The sequence below is a fragment of the Oncorhynchus gorbuscha genome, linkage group LG12, assembly GCF_021184085.1.
Source record: "Oncorhynchus gorbuscha isolate QuinsamMale2020 ecotype Even-year linkage group LG12, OgorEven_v1.0, whole genome shotgun sequence".
NCBI classification, from domain to species: Eukaryota; Metazoa; Chordata; class Actinopteri; order Salmoniformes; family Salmonidae; genus Oncorhynchus; species Oncorhynchus gorbuscha.
Genome location: NC_060184.1, coordinates 28537251 through 28555051, shown reverse-complemented (window position 1 = coordinate 28555051; position 17801 = coordinate 28537251). Strand labels below are relative to the sequence as shown.

The window sequence follows — 17801 nt, the reverse complement described above, 5'->3', positions numbered from 1 at the left end:
AGTAGCGTCCTATAAAGATACTGGGCATTGTTCTGCTAACACCATACATGAATACTGAGCAGTGAGCAGTAATGCTAGCAGGCACTAAGGCACTGGACCTGTTAAACAGGCAAAGGGATTACATTTCCCTCTGAAGTTAAGACAACAGGTCTCCATATGTTGGCAAATCTATTTGTGTAGAGGGAGTCTGGATCCACAAAGACATTCTAGATCTTGATTTGTAGTTCTTCATTGAATTAAAACACTGTTATAGTACTGAACCGATAAAGATCCACTGGGATACAGAAACATTATACACCTACTCTTCCCATGACAGACTGACCAGGTGATTCCAGGTGAAAAATATGATCCCATATTTATGTGGATAGTTAAAATCCACTTCAATCCGTGTGGATGAAAGGGAGGAGACAGGATAAAGAAGGATTTTTAAGTCTTGAGACATGGATTGTGTACACTGAGTATATCAAACATTTGGAACACCATCCTAATATTGAGTTTCACCCCCCCCCCCCCCCCACTTTGCCCTCAGAACAGCCTCAATTTGTCAGGGCATGGACTATACAAGGTGTTAAAAGCGTTCCACAGGGATGCTGGCCCAAGTTGACTCCAATGCTTCCCACAGTTGTGTCAAGTTGGCTGGATGTTCTTTGGGTGGTGGACCATTCTTGACACACACGGGAAAGTGTTGAGAGTGAAAAACCCAGCACCGTTGCAGTTCTTTATACACTAAAATAGGTGCATCTGGCACCTACTCCCATACCCCGTTCAAGGGCACTTAAGTCTTCTGTCTTGCCCGTTCACCCTCTGAATGGCACACATACACAATCCATGTCTCCATTTTCTCAAGGCTTAACATGTTGTTTTCTTTAACCTGTCTCCTCCCCTTCATCTACACTAATTGAAGTGGAATTAACAAGGTTTTCTACGCTCAGTTTATTTTTAAAGGTACATAGAGGAGTACATTTATTTGGCTTTGAGGCGTAGAGAAGTTCCTTCCTCACCTTCTCTCATCATTCCAACGTTGAGACACTTCATGAAGCGACAGGCCTGACACGACTTCCTCCTCCGCTTGGTGATCTCACACTCACTGGTGGCCGGGCAGCTGTACTCGATGTTACCTGTGGGTGGGAAAGAAAGGAGAGGGGGGATAGATAGAGAGAAATGTAGAGAAACAAGTAAAGACAGAGAGGTGAGAGGGAGAGATGGCGAGACAAAAATCCAGTCAAGAAAAGGGGACAATTTTGTCTGTCACTTCTTAAACCTTTCATTAAACCACTTCAAAACAAACAAGATGCTGAAAAGACACAGGAAACTCCAACGAGGAAAACTATGAATATTTCCTGGAAGTCAGCTAATCAGCAGCACTCTGAGCTGCCACATCCTATTAAAATCAGGACGCATCTGATCATCTGATCTAATATAAAAAATGTTATCTGACAGACATCCAGGTATGCACTTTGAGCCTGGGTATGTCCATTTGCATGCGGAGGAGGCTTAAGGAGCCTTAACTAAATGAGGGCCATGACCCTGGAACAGGCACAGTCACAGACAATCACGTTAAAACACCCACACAACATGCTGCAAACATATGGATGAGACACACAATACAAACACACACTGTAAGGAAACCTGTAAGCTTGCTTCCTTAGAGTTGATCAGGTGTTGATACTAAAACAGGAACTAGGAACTTATCAGCCTACTGGAGGTTTACTAGTACAAAGCCATACACCTCTGGTGTCGGTTCATATATACTGTAACACACGTGGGCACTTCAGGTGAACTCTTAACCCCGTTGTTTATGTGAATTATTGTAAGTGTCTTACCCTGGATGGTCCTCTTGAAGAAAGCCTTGCAGGCCTCACAGGAGGCCACTCCGTAGTGGTACCCTGACCCCACATCTCCACACACCAGACACAGCCTCTTAGCCACAGAATCCAGCAAGAACTCACACTTCACCTGGCCATCCTCACCACCAAACCGCCTGGCGGAAGAGAGAAAAAGAGAGAGAGAAAGGGGTTAGACACACATACTGTATGGTACATGCACCCAAGCATAAACCCTTACACACACGCACCTGTTGGCTGTTCCATTGTTCCCCATGCCCGCAGTGTGTCCGTAGAGCCCTGGTGAGTCCAAGCAGTTGGTGTGGTTGTGACTCTTGCCCAGGAGACCAAAGCTGGAGTTGGTGTCTGAGGAGGAGCCCTCAGGGCTGGGTTGAGATGGGCTGTCCCCCTGGAAGCTAGGGCTGGGGCTGGAGGGCTCGCGCTTTATGGGGGGACAGGAGGTGTCCAAGCCCCTCACCGACATCCTGCCCAGGATACTGACAGGAAGGGGGGGATGCATAGGATTCATTTATGGTAACATTTCGTAACATAATGGATGGTACACTGGCTTGGATGTATGTATGATGTCCTTTCTGTCTAGATCTATCGGTCAGTTAGAAAACTTGACATCTATGCAGACCTACACAAATACACCCACCCATGCATACCCATACAACCTCATACCTGTTCTGACCACGTACACACTGATAACCAACAGTCTTCCAGCACCGATGTTTTACCAAAACCTCCTTTATCCCTCCCCTATCCCTTTCAAAAAGAAAAAGGGTAGGAACCATCTTCCCCTTTCTCCATTCTCTGTCACTCTCTGCCTCTTCCTCTGTGCCTCCTACCCCTATCCCCCTCTCCTGATCCGTTTATCTATCCATCCATCTCCACGCTCACCCACCCAGCCGTTTGCAGTTTCCCACATATGCAAAGCTGAGGTCTATTAGACCAACTTGTTATGACAACAGGAGATTGCGTAGGCAAACATATGGAAATCAAAACAAAGATTCTGGCTCAGAGGTTTATTCTCACAGATCTCTCGGTGAAGGTATGATGTAGTAGATATTACCCATTGTGTTCAGTTACCAGAAGCCAAGTCCTTTTATCAGAATTCCAGCTCTGTCAAGTCTAGAGTTGTAGAGGTATTAATTTGGGGAATGTAATGTTTCTATGCTAGTGCTGTATGTTAATGACATTGTTCAAACTGTATGCCATGTGTTTTCACATTCTACTGTATGGATTTGTGTTCATCCCCCCCCATTCATGCATGTTGATGCACAGATGAGCCTGCTATTGTGTGTTGCCATACCCACTCTTAGAGCCACTGAACACACCGATTGACGATTGTGTTTTTCTGTTGCTCATTAGAAAAACAAGATTTCAGTCTTGGAAGTGTATTTCCTGACCGATTCTGCATTTGGTTATGGATGTTTGCCCCCATGAGAGTAGACAGGGGAAGCCTATTTCACTCCCTGAATAATGCCCCACAGTGGAGGTGTCATAATACCCATAAAACCTAGCGGTCAATTTTTTTTCTCCACCATTCATGTTTCCCATCGTCTTTCGTGTAGGCTTACCCTGGCGTGACGTTTTGATAACCATGGAAATCTCTCTCGGACAAGGTGACTTTTAACAATATATTTGGCTCTATTTACTCTCGAATTCTAAAATGCTAATTAGCATCAAAGTAGGCATTAGATAGTTAATCCAGAGATTCTTACCTTTGCCTCGATTCGGCAGTCTCATCCAGATCATAATGGCATTTGCAGTTCTTTATGATAGCCACCTTAGGAGCTAATTAGCATTTAATTTGGGGTGGGGGGGGAATACAGGCAAATATATTGATAAAAGTCACCTTGTCTGAAAGAGATATACAGTTATCAAAATGTCACACCAGGGTAAACCTATACAAAACACAGCCTTATTTTAAGTTTTTCCAAAAACCACTTTGGGAAAAATGATTGGAACCATTTCCTTGTTTGACCACTAGGTTTTATGACTCATACTGTGGTACTATATGAATCTAAGATGACTCAAGAAATCTGTAATACATTTGGATGTTTTTGCCGAGGATGTTTTAGTTGAGCAATTTTACATCTAACTAAGGTTTTTGGTGCAGTATTCCTTAAATAAAGACATTTGCGACGTGTTGTCTCCTATAAACAAAGTCAGAGGTGCTGGGCAGGTCTGCCTCACTGTCGATGCTACTGGAATGTTGAGCAATCACCGCAGCTGTTCACCCCATATTAGTGGGCAATGGACATTGTCAAATCAAAACCCAACCTTCATTTATTCGTTTATTCCGTTTTAGATGAAACAGACTTCATTACCAACATTATCCTATTTATACTTTGTATTCAATTTTGACACTAGAAGAAATGTTTCTGACTCATATCGATGCCACATAGGCCATTTTCAAAGGGATGTGTTGCTTTTCAAAGGAAGTGGCTCTTTAAAATCACTCACACACTCCCTGTCTGTGTGGTGGAACCCAAGCTCTGTTCCTGCTATGTAAATCTGCACGGTAATGACCACCACTCATTTGTTAGGCAAACTATCTGGCTGCCCTAAACATCACTAGAATCAACCATGACCACGCTCTATCGCCCCTTGAAATCCACAGAGAGAGAGATATTGAAAGAAAAAGAGATATTGAAAGAACGAGAGAGAGAGAGAGAGACCTCTGTCTGTCATGTTTTGTCTTAGATTGTCTTGTCATTATGCTTTCCCTTCTGTTCGTTTCCCCCTGCTGGTCTTATTAGGTTCGTTCCCTTTTTCTATCCCTCTCTCCCCCTCCCTCTCTCTCCTCTCTCTATCGTTCCGTTCCTGCTCCCAGCTGTTCCTATTCCCCTAATCATCATTTAGTCTTCCCACACCTGTTCCTTATCTTTTCCCCTGATTAGAGTCCCTATTTCTTCCCTTGTTTTCCGTTCCTGTCCTGTCGGATCCTTGTCTATTATTCACCGTGCTGTGTCTATGTATTGCCCTGTCGTGTCGTGTTTCCCTCAGATGCTGCGTGGTGAGCAGGTGTCTGAGTCTGCTACGTTCAAGTGCCTTCCCGAGGCAACCTGCAGTTCTTGATCAAGTCTCCAGTCTGTTCTCGTCATTACGAGTAGTATTATGCCTTTTGTTTGTAAAGTAACTTTACTGGATTAAAAACTCTGTTTTCGCCAAGTCGCTTTTGGGTCCTCATTCACCAGCATAACACTGTCATTCAAACTTTAACCTTATTCTACTTCAGCTCTAAATTGGATTAACTAATATATTGTTGCCTCCAAAGTGGTCCAACAAAGCTGGCAGAGTTACAATGGACTGTGAAGAGACCAGTTTGTTCTCTCATCAGCTATCCATCACACAGGTAGATATTGCTGTGTCAGCTTCCCATGGACCTGAATTAAGGCATTCTCAAATTACTTGGTGGCCATAGGTTTTTCTTTCAAAAGGCCCGATTCAGACTTAATAAGAAATGTACGCCTTTCCTACACATGCCTTTCCATTGCACTTCTCAGTAGTTGGAATTCCGACTTACCTTATGAAGGTGCTTAACTGGCTTTGCAGGCATGGTTCCCTTGCGAGCGCTGAATACATTTAATTAAACCACTGGAAAACGTCCTACTTGCTGGCCAATAGATTTTCTCATGGAGTTTTCATAGGGTTTTAGTCAATTTCATCTAAAGCTATCCCTTTAAATTTGGTGTACCTTGAATTGTCTCACTAGAATATATGGAGAGAATGGTTCCGAATATTAGGAATCAATGAAAGAAAGCCATATAAAAAACACATTTATCTCCTTTTTAGCACCAATTGGTAGATTTAAAAATACTTAGATCTTGTATATTTTTTAGGGTAAGGAAAGTATTTATAAATAGGAAAGTATTTATGAATAAATGAAACATTGTTTGGTGAACCTTTATGCACAAATTATAGTGGTGAATTAAAAAGTGGTTTGACTCATCCTGTGAATTGCCAGATTCAATTGTTACATCCATTAAATATTGGAAGGTGAAAAAAAGTCTACATGTCCCAAATTATTGCACAACTTTAGCCTAATATGATCTACTAATGCTAGCGACCCCCAGGAACAACTGCACAGACATGACATAGGAAAGCAAGGTAAATGGAATGGAACAACGCAAAATGTAGGCTACGAAATGAAGGAAATGAACAATAAAGTGACACTTATAAATGCATGTGGCTATTACTGATGGTGGCTCCCGATAGTGGCAAATATTAACATGATAGAAAATCCAGGGTATATATAATTATAACACTTGAATGTGTTCAGCCCTACAGAAGCCTATATCTTGGGTCTCCTAACCACTCTTATAGAAATGGTAGATTATCAGATACTCAACAAGAAGGTCTGATTTGTTTATTACTAAAACAGGATCCATGTGGTAAATATAAAGATCCAGTCCATTTAACAAATTGTCAGCCTCTTACACTTCAGTGTGGTGATGCAAAAACTATAGCAAAATGCATAGCGCATAGAACTAAAAAGGTATTGTCAGATATTATTCATCCTAATCAGACAGTTTTTTTTACATGGATGATGCATTGGAGATGATATAAGACAAGTACTGGGAAAAAATAGAACATTATGAAAAATCTGTGAAACCAGGCCTGGTACTCATAGCTGATTTTGAAAAGGCTTTTGATAAAGTACGACTGGAATTTATATATAAATGCCTAGAATCTTTCAATTTCGGAGAATCTCTTATAAAATGGGTTAAAGTTATGTATAGTAACCCTAGGTGTAAAATAGTAAATAATGTCTACTTCTCAGAAAGTATTAAACCGTCAAGGAGTAGAACAAGGTTGTCCACTATCGCCATATATATTTATTATGGCCATTGAAATGTTAGCTGTTAAAATCAGATCCAACAACAATATTAAGGGGTTAGAAATGCAAGGCTTAAAAACAAAAAGGTGTCATTGTACGCTGGTGATTCACGTTTTATTTTAAATCCACAATTTGGATCCCTCCACAGCTTCATAGAGGATCTAGATACTTTTTCTAACCTCTCTGGATGACAAACAAATTATTATTATTATTAGTGATATTACGTATTGGAACACAAAAAAAATACAACTTTTACATTATTGTGTAGTTTACCAATAAAATTGTCTGATGGTGATGGACATACTCGGTATACATATTCCGAAAGAAAAAAATTCTCACGACAATAAATATGTTTATAGAAAGTTAGCAAAACAGATAAGATCTTGCTGCCATGGAAAGGAAAATACCTGTCTATTTTAAATCCCCCTGATTAACTCTTTAGTCATATCCCAGTTTACCTATTTGCTTATGGTCTTGCCTACACCTAGTGAACTGTTTTATTAATTATATTAGCAAATAAAATGAGATTTTATTTGGAATGGCAAGCCAGACAAAATTAAACAGGCCTATTTATATAATGAATATACATTTGAAGGGCAGAAATTATTAAATATTAAATCATTAGACCTCTCACTAAAGATGTCAGCCATACAAAATGTATACTTAAACCAAAACTGGTTCTCTGCTAGATTAGTAAGAATGTCTCACCACATGTTCAAGAATGGCCTTTTCCCCTTTATTCAGATAACAACCTCTCACTTTCATTTATATGACAATGAAATAATCTCCAAATTAACGCTATTTTTTAAACAAGCCATAGAAAGTTGGTTGCAATTTCAGATGTATCCACCAGAAAATACAAAACAAATAATACAACAAATATTGTGGTTAAACTGAAATAAACTAATTGATTTAAAAAATAAATAAAAAAACTTTTGAAAAAAGGTTAAAAAAATATATCTTTGTAAATTCTATCATAAATAGGACTGGTGGAATTATGTCACACATGCAGCTAACAAAATTATATGGAAATGTCTCTGGAATCCAGAATTAAAACCAAAAATTGAGGCATTACCGCACAAATGGAAGAGGCAAGTGGAAAGGGATGAAAGTAAGGAAATTGTCTCTTGGCCCTGCATTAAAATACCAAAATTAGTTAATGAAAATTGTAATAAATCAAATTTAAAAAACAATTTAATTTAATGACCCAAAATGGAGATTTGCGATGTACCGATTCCATGGTACATGATTTATGAACTGATAAACAAAACAACGTCGGATTCAAAACTAAGAATGATTTCTTTCAGCCAATAGAACGTTAAATATATGGGGTATACAACCATCTCAGCTCATTAGATCATTTGCTTTGGTACTGTCCATATGTAGCTTGTTTTTGGACGCAGGTCAAGGAATGGCTGAACTATTGCAACATTTACCTGGAGCTAACTCTGCAGATTGACAATTACTTTTCAAATCAGCAAGTAGTCTATCGATCAATAATATAATAACACTTTTAGCAGAAATGTTTCTTTAATTTACCATCTGTAGAAACTATGAGAATAGAAAGGTTCAGAACTTTTATGGAAAACAATCCAATATGGATGGTGTTGAGAGACAGATGTGAGGGATTGAGTGGAGCTGAAGGGTGGGACTAATAACAACATGATATCTAATGTAAAATATACTGTGTCCGTAAAATGTATATAGGTTCAGAACTTTTGTGAAACAGCACAGTTAAAATTATATTTCAAATAGAAATCAAACTGGATGGTCTTCAGAAATAGATGAGAGAGGTTGAGGGTAGCAGAAGGATAGGAATAAAAACAAACAAAATATAAGTACTTAAGCAATAAGGCACGGGGGGGGGTGGTATATAGCCAATATACCAACGGCTAATGGCTGTTCTTAGGTAGGACGCAACGCTGCAATATTACATTTACGTAGGAATTCAGACCCTTTACTCAGTACTTTGTTGAAGCACCTTTGGCAGCGATTACAGCCTCAAGTCTTCTTGGGTATGATGCTACAAGCTTGGCACATCTGTATTTGGAGAGATTCTCCAATTCTTCTCTGCAGATCATCTCAAGCTCTGTCAGGTTAGGTGGGGAGCGTCGAAGCGCAAATATTTTCAGGTGTTCGATTCGGTTCATGTCCGGGCCCACTCAAGGACGTTCAGAAACTTGTCCCGAAGCCACTTCTGCGTCGGCTTAGCTGTATACTTAGGATCGTTGTCCTGTTGAAAGGTCAACCTTTGCCCCAATCTGAGGTCCTGTGCGCTCTGGAGCAGGTTTTTATTAAAGATCTTTCTGTACTTTTCTCCATTCATCTTTCCCTCAATCTTGACTAGTCTCCCAGTCCCTGCCACTGAAAAATCCCCACAGCATGATGCTGCCACTGCCATGCTTCACCGTAGGGATGTTGCCAGGTTTCCTCCAGACGTGACACTTGGCATTCAGGTTATAGAGTTCAATCTTGGTTTCATCAGACCAGAGAATCTTGTTTCTCATGGTTTTAGAGTATTTTAGGTGCCTTTTGCCATGAGCCTTTTACTGAGGAGTGGCTTCCGTCTGGCCACTTTACCATAAACACCTGAATAGTGGTGTGCTGCAGAGATGGTTGTCCTTCTGAAAGGTTCTCCCATCTCCACAGAGGAACTATGCAGCTCTGTCAAAGTGACCATCAGGTTCTTGGTCACCTCCCTGACCAAGGCCCTTCTCAGTTTGGCCGGGCAGACAGCTCTGGATCAATGGAAACAGGATGCACCCGAGCTCAATTTCAAGTCTCATAACAAAGGGCCTGAATACTTATGTAAATAAGGTATTTCAGTTTTTAATATTTTTGATCAAATTTGCAAAACATTTGATAAACCTGTTTTTGCTTTGTCATTATGGGGTATTGTGTGTAGATTGATGAGGAAAACATTTGATTTAATCCATTTTAAAACAAGTCTAAAAAAAAATAAAGATGGAAAAGGGTCTGAATACTTTCCAAATGCACTGTGTATACACACTACCGTTCAAACGTTTGGGGTCACTTGTCCTTGTTTTGTCCTAGAAATGTCCTAGTTTTCCATGAAAACATACATGAAATGAGTTGCAAAATTAATAGGAAATACAGTCAAGATGTTGACAAGGTTATAAAAAATGATTTTTAATTGAAATAATAATTGTGTCCTTCAAACGTTGCTTTAGTCAAAGAATCCTCCATTTGCAGCAATTACAGCCTTGCAGTCCTTTGGCATTCTAGTTGTCAATTTGTTGAGGTATTCTGAAGAGATTTTACCCCATGCTTCCTGAAGCACCTCCCACACATTGGATTGGCTTGAAGGACACTTCTTAAGTACCATACGGTCAAGCTGCTCCCACAACAGCTCAATAGTGACTGTGCTGGCCACTCCATTATAGACATGATACCAGCTGACTGCTTCTTCCCTAAATAGTTATTGCATAGTTTGGAGCTGCGCTTTCGGTCATTGTCCTATTGTAAGGGGAAATGGCTACAATTAAGCACCGTCCACAGGGTATGGCATGGCTTTGCAAAATAGAGTGACAACCTTCCTTCTTCAAAGCTATGAATCATATAGATGAAGACTTTACCACTAGGTTCTTTTGGTGGTTGACAATAAATAAAAATGTGGATTGGATTAATGACATCTATTATAATCAACAGAGATTCGTGAATGATACTGGGGATGCCGTAAAGGGGTTCTCTGACCAATTATCCGCCACCTCCCTCATGATCTGGTAAAATAGACTGAATCTCGATATGTTAATTGGCAGAAAAGGGCAGGGTATGTAGGATGATTGGGGTTCATTGCTGTATGTTTATTTTTTGATAACACAGCTCTAGACGGATCAGTGACCAAGGCCCTGGCTGGTTTAACTTATTATGGCTGCAGGGGCAGTATTGAGTAGCTTGGATAAGAGGTGCCCATAGTAAACGGCCTGCTCCTCAGTCATAGATGCTAATATTTGCATATTATTATTATTATTAGTACAGGATAGAAAACTCTGAAGTTTCTAAAACTGTTTGAATTATATCTGTGAATATAACAGAACTCATATTGCAGGCAAAACCTGAAAAATTCCACTTCCTGTTTGGATTTTTTCTGGGGGTGGCAGATTTTCAACCAAGCTCTCATTGAAATTACAGCAAGATATGGATGAGTTTTCACTTCCTACGCCTTCCACTAGATGTCAACAGTCAATAGAACTTTGTCTGATGACTAATGTGAAGGGGGGCGTCGAATGAGACAGGAAATAGTCACCACTGCCACGAGTTGACCATGCTTTCACCATGCGCGTTCACATGGGAAGGACCTGCGTTCCACTGCACATCTGAAGTCATTCTAATTCCCCGATTGGAACGTTATTCAAGATGTATGTAAACATTCTAAAGATTGATTCAGTACATCGTTTGACATGTTTCTACTGACTGTTACAGAACTTTTGGACATTGTCACGTTATAGTGGATGCGCTTTGTGACTGAAATTGTTTACCAAACGCGCTAACCAAAGTAGCTATTTGGACATAAATAACGGACATTTTCGAACAAATCAAGCATTTATTGTGGACCTGGGATTCCAGGGACTGCATTCTGATGAAGTTCATCAAAGGTAAGGAAACATTTATCATGTATTTTCTAGTTTCTGTTGACGCCAACATGGCAGCTAATTTGGCTATTGTTCTGAGCTCCGTCTCAGATTATTGCATGGGTTGCTTTTTCCGTAATGTTTTTTTTTTAATTATCTGACACAGTGGTTGCATTAAGGAGAGGTATATCTATAATTCCATGTGTATGACTTGTATTATCATCTACATTTATGATGAATATTTCTGTTGAAATGATGTGGCTATGCAAAATCACTTGATGTTTTTGGAACTAGTGAATGTAATGCGCCAATGTAAACTTATATAAATATGAACTTTATCAAACAAAACATGCATGTATTGTGTAACATGAAGTCATATGAATGTCATCTGATGAAGATAATTCAAGGTTAGTGATTAATTTTCTCTCTATTTCTGCTTTTTGTGACTGCAATATTTAGCTGGAAAATGGCTGTGCTTATTGTGGTTTGGTGGAGACCTAACATAATTGTTTGTAGTGCTTTTGCTGAAAAGCCTATTTGAAATCGGACACTTTGGTGGGATTAACAAGACTAACTTTAAAATGATATAAGACACATGTATGTTTTAGGAATTGTAATTATGAGATTTCTGTGGTTTGAATTTGACGCCCTCTATTTTCACTGGTCGTTGTCATATTGATCCCGGTAGTGGGATTGCAGCCATAACAAGTTAACCACATTAGCTCACGAATTAGCAGAGATCTCAGGGGTGGATAAGTCTCTAACAAATTGTTTTGACAGTGTGTTTGAGAAATGGAAAAATGTCATAATCACTGTGTTGTGGGCAACTTTCACCTGTAGGAGTGTTTTGGTTCTGTGTGGATGTTATTTGATTCCGTGTATGAGAGGTTTGATCACCAGGACTCTGGAGAGGTCAATGACGCAACAGATGGTGAGGTACGGACCGATTCCGATCATCATCAGTGGGATGACGAATACAGGCCTCCAGGCCTAGTTAATGGCGCCGTTTCTTTTAATGGATATAGGCCTATATCAGTCATTGATGAATATTGAATGTACATACAAGTATTGGTTTGGATTATCCTTGTATACAATTGATGTATCAGGGTGTATTATTTAGTCATTAAGGGTGGATTGTTGGTGGAATTTATACGTTTAAATGAATGAACAGAATGTTCCACCCTGAAACTCTATAATTGTATGTAATTGATTAGAATCAATGAAATACATTAGAATCGTCCACTTATTATTGATGTGTGTAGTCTGTCAGTAAAATTATAATAAATTATGTGTAGTTTTAGTCAGAATTAGTGTATCTGTACACTATGTCTCTATAGTATCTTAAACACAGACTGTCTGAGCAACATTTGGTGCAGACCTTGGCTAGGGGTCATTGAGAGATTTGGAAAGGGCAGTGAGTGCTTCTCACGGTCCCTAATCTTTGTCGGCTGGGTATTGATATAGTATGTGCGTAGGATACCTACTGTTTGTGTGCAAATGTATGTCCATATGAATTCCGTTTGTGTGCAAAAGTATATGCGTAAGGAGCTAGTATAAAATGAATGTTTTTGTACAATTAACTTGCACGCCCGTGAATAAACATTTTGACTATTTTAGCTGGACCTCTGTCTGTTTCATTCATCCAGTATCCTACAAATTATGGTTTGCAGACTGAGTAGTATAATTGATTTGGTTATGAACATTGAGAACATAATTCTCGTGACAAGATCCCCTTTGCCCTGTACAAATCTCCCACTTTACCCCCACCAAAGCACCCCCAGACTATCACATTGCCTCCACCATGCTTGACAGATGATGTCAAGCACTCCTCCAGCCTCTTTTATTTTTTTCTGCGTCTCACGAAAGTTCTTCTTTGTGATACGAATACCTCAGATTAGTCTGTCCATAACACTTTTTTCCAATCTTCCTCTATCCACTGTCTGTGTTCTTTTGCCCACATGAATCTTTTATTTTTATTGGCCAGTCTGGAATGTGGCTTTTTCTTTGCAACTCTGCCTAGAAGGCCAGCATCGCAGAGTTGCCTCTGCACTGTTGACGTTGAGACTGGTGTTTTGCGTGTACTATTTAATGAAGCTGCCACTTGAGGACTTGTGAGGCGTCTGTTTCTCAAACTAGACACTCTAATGTACTTGTCCTCTTGCTCAGTTGTGCACCGGGGCCTCCCACTCCTCTTTCTATTCTGGTAAGAGACAGTTTGCGCTGTTCTGTGAAGGGGGGTAGTACATAGCGTTGTGCGAGATCTTGAATTCTTGGCAATTTCTCACATGGAATAGCCTTCATTTCTCAGAACAAGAATAGACTGACGAGTTTCAGAAGAAAGGTCTTTGTTTCTTGCCATTTTCAGCCTGTAATCAAACCCACAAATGCTGATGCTCCAGACACTCAACTAGTCTAAAGAAGGCCAGATTAGCCTTTTTTAAGAGAATAAACTTGGTTTAGCTAACACAATGTGCCATTGGATGACAGGAGTGATGATTGCTGATAATGGGCCTCTATTGGCCTATGTAGATATTCTATAAAAGAATCAGCCATTTCATCTATGTTATTTCATAGTTTTGATGTCTTCACTATTATTCTACAATGTAGAAAATAGTAAAAATAAAGAAAAACCATTGAATGAGTAGGTGTCCAAATGTTTGACTGGTACATACACACACACACATACACACACACACACACACACACACACACATACACGCATGCACGCATGCACACCTACATACCTACATACCTACATACCTACCTACATACATACATACATACATACATACATACATACATACATACATACATACATACATACATACATACATACATACATACATACATACATACATACATACATACATACATACATACATACATACATACATACATACATACATACATACATACATACATACATACATACATACTTGAAGTTGGAAGTTTACATACACTTAGGATGGAATTATTAAACTTGTTTTTCAACCACTCCACAAATTTCTTGTTGTTAACAAACTATAGTTTTGGCAGGTCAGTTAGGACATCTACTTTCTGCATGACACAAGTAATTTTTCCAACAATTGTTTACAGACAGATTATTTCACTAAATCACAATTCCAGTGGGTCAGAAGTTTACATACACTAAGTTGACTGTGCCTTTAAACAGCTTGGAAAATTCCAGAAAATTATGTCATGGCTTTAGTAGCTTCTGAGAGCTAATTGACAATATTTGAGTCAATTGGAGGTATACATGTGGATGTATTTCAAGGCCTATCTTCAAACTCAGTGTCTCTTTGCTTGACATCATGGAAAATCAAAAGAAATCAGCCAAGACCTCAGAAAGAATTGTAGATCCACAAGTCCTTGGGAGCAATTTCCAAATGCCTGAAGATACCACGTTCATCTGTACAAACAGTAGTACGCAAGTATAAACACCATGGGACCACGCAGCCATCATACCGCTCAGGAAGAAGACATGTTCTGTCTCCTAGAGATGAACGTATTTGGTGCGAAAAGTGCAAATCAATCCCAGAATAACAGCAAAGGACCTTGTGAAGATGTTGAAGGAAACAGGTACAAAAGTATCTATTTCCACAGTAAAACAAGTCCTATATCGACATAACCTGAAAGGCCGCTAGAAGGAAGAAGCCACTGCTCTAAAACAGCCGGGAAAAAGCCAGACTATGGTTTGCAACTGCACATGGGGACAAAGATCATACTTTTTGGGGAGATGTCATGTGGTCTGATGAAACAAAAATAGAACAGTTTGGCCATAATCACCATCGTTATGTTTGGAGGAAAAAGGGGGAGGCTTGCAAGCCGAAGAACACCATCCCAACCGTGAAGCACGGGGGTGGCAGCATCATGTTGTGGGGGTGTTTTGCTGCAGGAGGGACTGGTGCACTTCACAAAATAGATGGCATCATAGGGGTGGAAAATTATGAGGATATTTTGAAGCAACATTAAGACATCAGTCAGGAAGTTAAAGCTTGGTTGCAAATGGCTCTTCCAAATTGACAATGACCCCAAGCATACTTCCAAAGTTGTGCCAAAATGGCTTAAGGACAACAAAGTCAAGGTATTGGAGTGGCCATCACAAAGCCCTAACCTCACTCCTATAGAAAATGTGTGGGCAGAACTGAAAAAGCATGCACGAGCAAGAAGGCCTACAAACCTGACTCCGTCACACCAGCTCTGTCAGGAGGAATGGGCCAATATTCACCCAACTTATTGTGGAAAGCTTGTGGAAGGCTACCCGAAACGTTTCACCCAAGTTAAACCATTTAAAGGCAATGCTACCAAATACTAATTGAGTGTATGTAAACCTCTGACCAACTGGGAATGTTACCATATACTAATTGAATGTATTGTAAACTTCTGACGGAATGTGATGAAAGAAATAAAAGCTGAAATAAATCATTTTCTCTACTATTATTCTGACATGTCACATTTTTAAAATAAAGTGGTTATCCTAATTGACCTAACAGGGAATTTTTACTAGGACTAAATGTCAGGAATTGTGAAAAACTGAGTTTAAATGTATTTGGCTAAGGTTTATGTAAACTTCCGACTTCAACTGTATGTGTGAGATATATATATATATATATATATAGTGCCTTGCGAAAGTAATCGGCCCCCTTGAACTTTGCGACCTTTTGCCGCATTTCAGGCTTCAAACATAAAGATATAAAACTGTATTTTTTTGTGAAGAATCAACAATAAGTGGGACACAATCATGAAGTGGAACGACATTTATTGGATATTTCAAACTTTTTTAACAAATCAAAAACTGAAAAATTGGGCGTGCAAAATTATTCAGCCCCTTTACTTTCAGTGCAGCAAACTCTCTCCAGAAGTTCAGTGAGTATCTCTGAATGATCCAATGTTGACCTAAATGACTAATGATGATAAATCAGAGATGCAGCCAAGAGGCCCATGATCACTCTGGATGAACTGCAGAGATCTACAGCTGAGGTGGGAGACTCTGTCCATAGGACAACAATCAGTTGTATATTGCACAAATCTGGCCTTTATGGAAGAGTGGCAAGAAGAAAGCCATTTCTTAAAGATATCCATAAAAAGTGTTGTTTAAAGTTTGCCACAAGCCACCTGGGAGACACACCAAACATGTGGAAGAAGGTGCTCTGGTCAGATTAAATCAAAATTGAACTTTTTGGCAACAATGCAAAATGTTATGTTTGGCGTAAAAAGCAACACAGCTCATCACCCTGAACACACCATCCCCACTGTCAAACATGGTGGTGGCAGCATCATGGTTTGGGCCTGCTTTTCTTCAGCAGGGACAGGGAAGATGGTTAAAATTGATGGGAAGATGGATGGAGCCAAATACAGGACCATTCTGGAAGAAAACCTGATGGAGTCTGCAAAAGACCTGAGACTGGGACAGAGATTTGTCTTCCAACAAGACAATGATCCAAAACATAAAGCAAAATCTACAATGGAATGGTTCAAAAATAAACATATCCAGGTGTTAGAATGGCCAAGTCAAAGTCCAGACCTGAATCCAATCGAGAATCTGTGGAAAGAACTGAAAACTGCTGTTCACAAATGCTCTCCATCCAACCTCACTGAGATCGAGCTGTTTTGCAAGGAGGAATGGGAAAAATTTCAGTCTCTCGATGTGCAAAACTGATAGAGACATACCCCAAGCGACTTACAGCTGTAATCGCAGCAAAAGGTGGCGCTACAAAGTATTAACTTAAGGGGGCTGAATAATTTTGCACGCCCAATTTTTCAGTTTTTGATTTGTTAAAAAAGTTTGAAATATCCAATAAATGTCGTTCCACTTCATGATTGTGTCCCACTTGTTGTTGATTCTTCACAAAAAAAATACAGTTTTAAATCTTTATGTTTGAAGCCTGAAATGTGGCAAAAGGTTGCAAAGTTCAAGGGCGAATATTTTCGTAAGGCACTGTATATATATATATATATTTACAAAAATATATATTGGGGATTGGAAATGATGCAGACAATTACATTGATGGAAGGTACACTCTGCAATATTTTAAAGCTGATCTACCCTCTAATTTTAGTTTTACAAAATATATAAATATAACTTCAAAGGGCTCCTTTACTAGGGTACCAATGCATGTTCGTCCACTAACAGCATATTTCCAGCCTCCAAACAGTGGTGAATGGAAAGAGACATAATTTACACAAAACGTGTAGTCCTAATGACATTTGGCAATTGTTATTAGGCTATAATTTATGCGTCCACTGTTTTTCGTGCGTCTTCGTATCCGCCACCCATCTCTGCCTTGGCAAAATGTCAGTGTTCTTGTCGAACCACATCGCATTTTGGTGTGTAGGCTATACCACCCGTTTTCAAGTCCATTCACATATTTTTCATGCCTCTGACATGCGGTAATGATAAATTATAGTATAATAACTAACAGTTTTCTTGACATTTTGTTTTGTTTTACTTTCACCCCTGGTTTGCTTCAATATGACTGGTTTCACATTCGTCTCCAGGGATCGTGAAGAAAAATAATCTAAAACAATTGCTATGTG

General features: G+C 39.5%; 1 protein-coding gene across 4 annotated transcripts in view; it reads right to left on the bottom strand.

Moving 5' to 3' along the window:
* Positions 1 to 17801, bottom strand: part of LOC123991643 (estrogen-related receptor gamma-like) — a 49450-nt gene that overhangs the window by 17831 nt on the left and 13818 nt on the right. For 3 of the 4 annotated variants that reach the window (XM_046293284.1, XM_046293283.1, XM_046293281.1), the window contains exons 2-4: positions 2075 to 2320; positions 1824 to 1981; positions 1002 to 1118 (exon numbers count right to left, since the gene is read on the bottom strand). In XM_046293284.1, coding sequence (XP_046149240.1) covers positions 1002 to 1118; positions 1824 to 1981; positions 2075 to 2307 — 508 coding nt within the window. In that variant the 5' untranslated portion in view covers positions 2308 to 2320. Of the gene's footprint in view, positions 1 to 1001; positions 1119 to 1823; positions 1982 to 2074; positions 2325 to 17801 lie in introns of all 4 variants that reach the window. The other variant, XM_046293282.1, reaches the window with a different exon arrangement.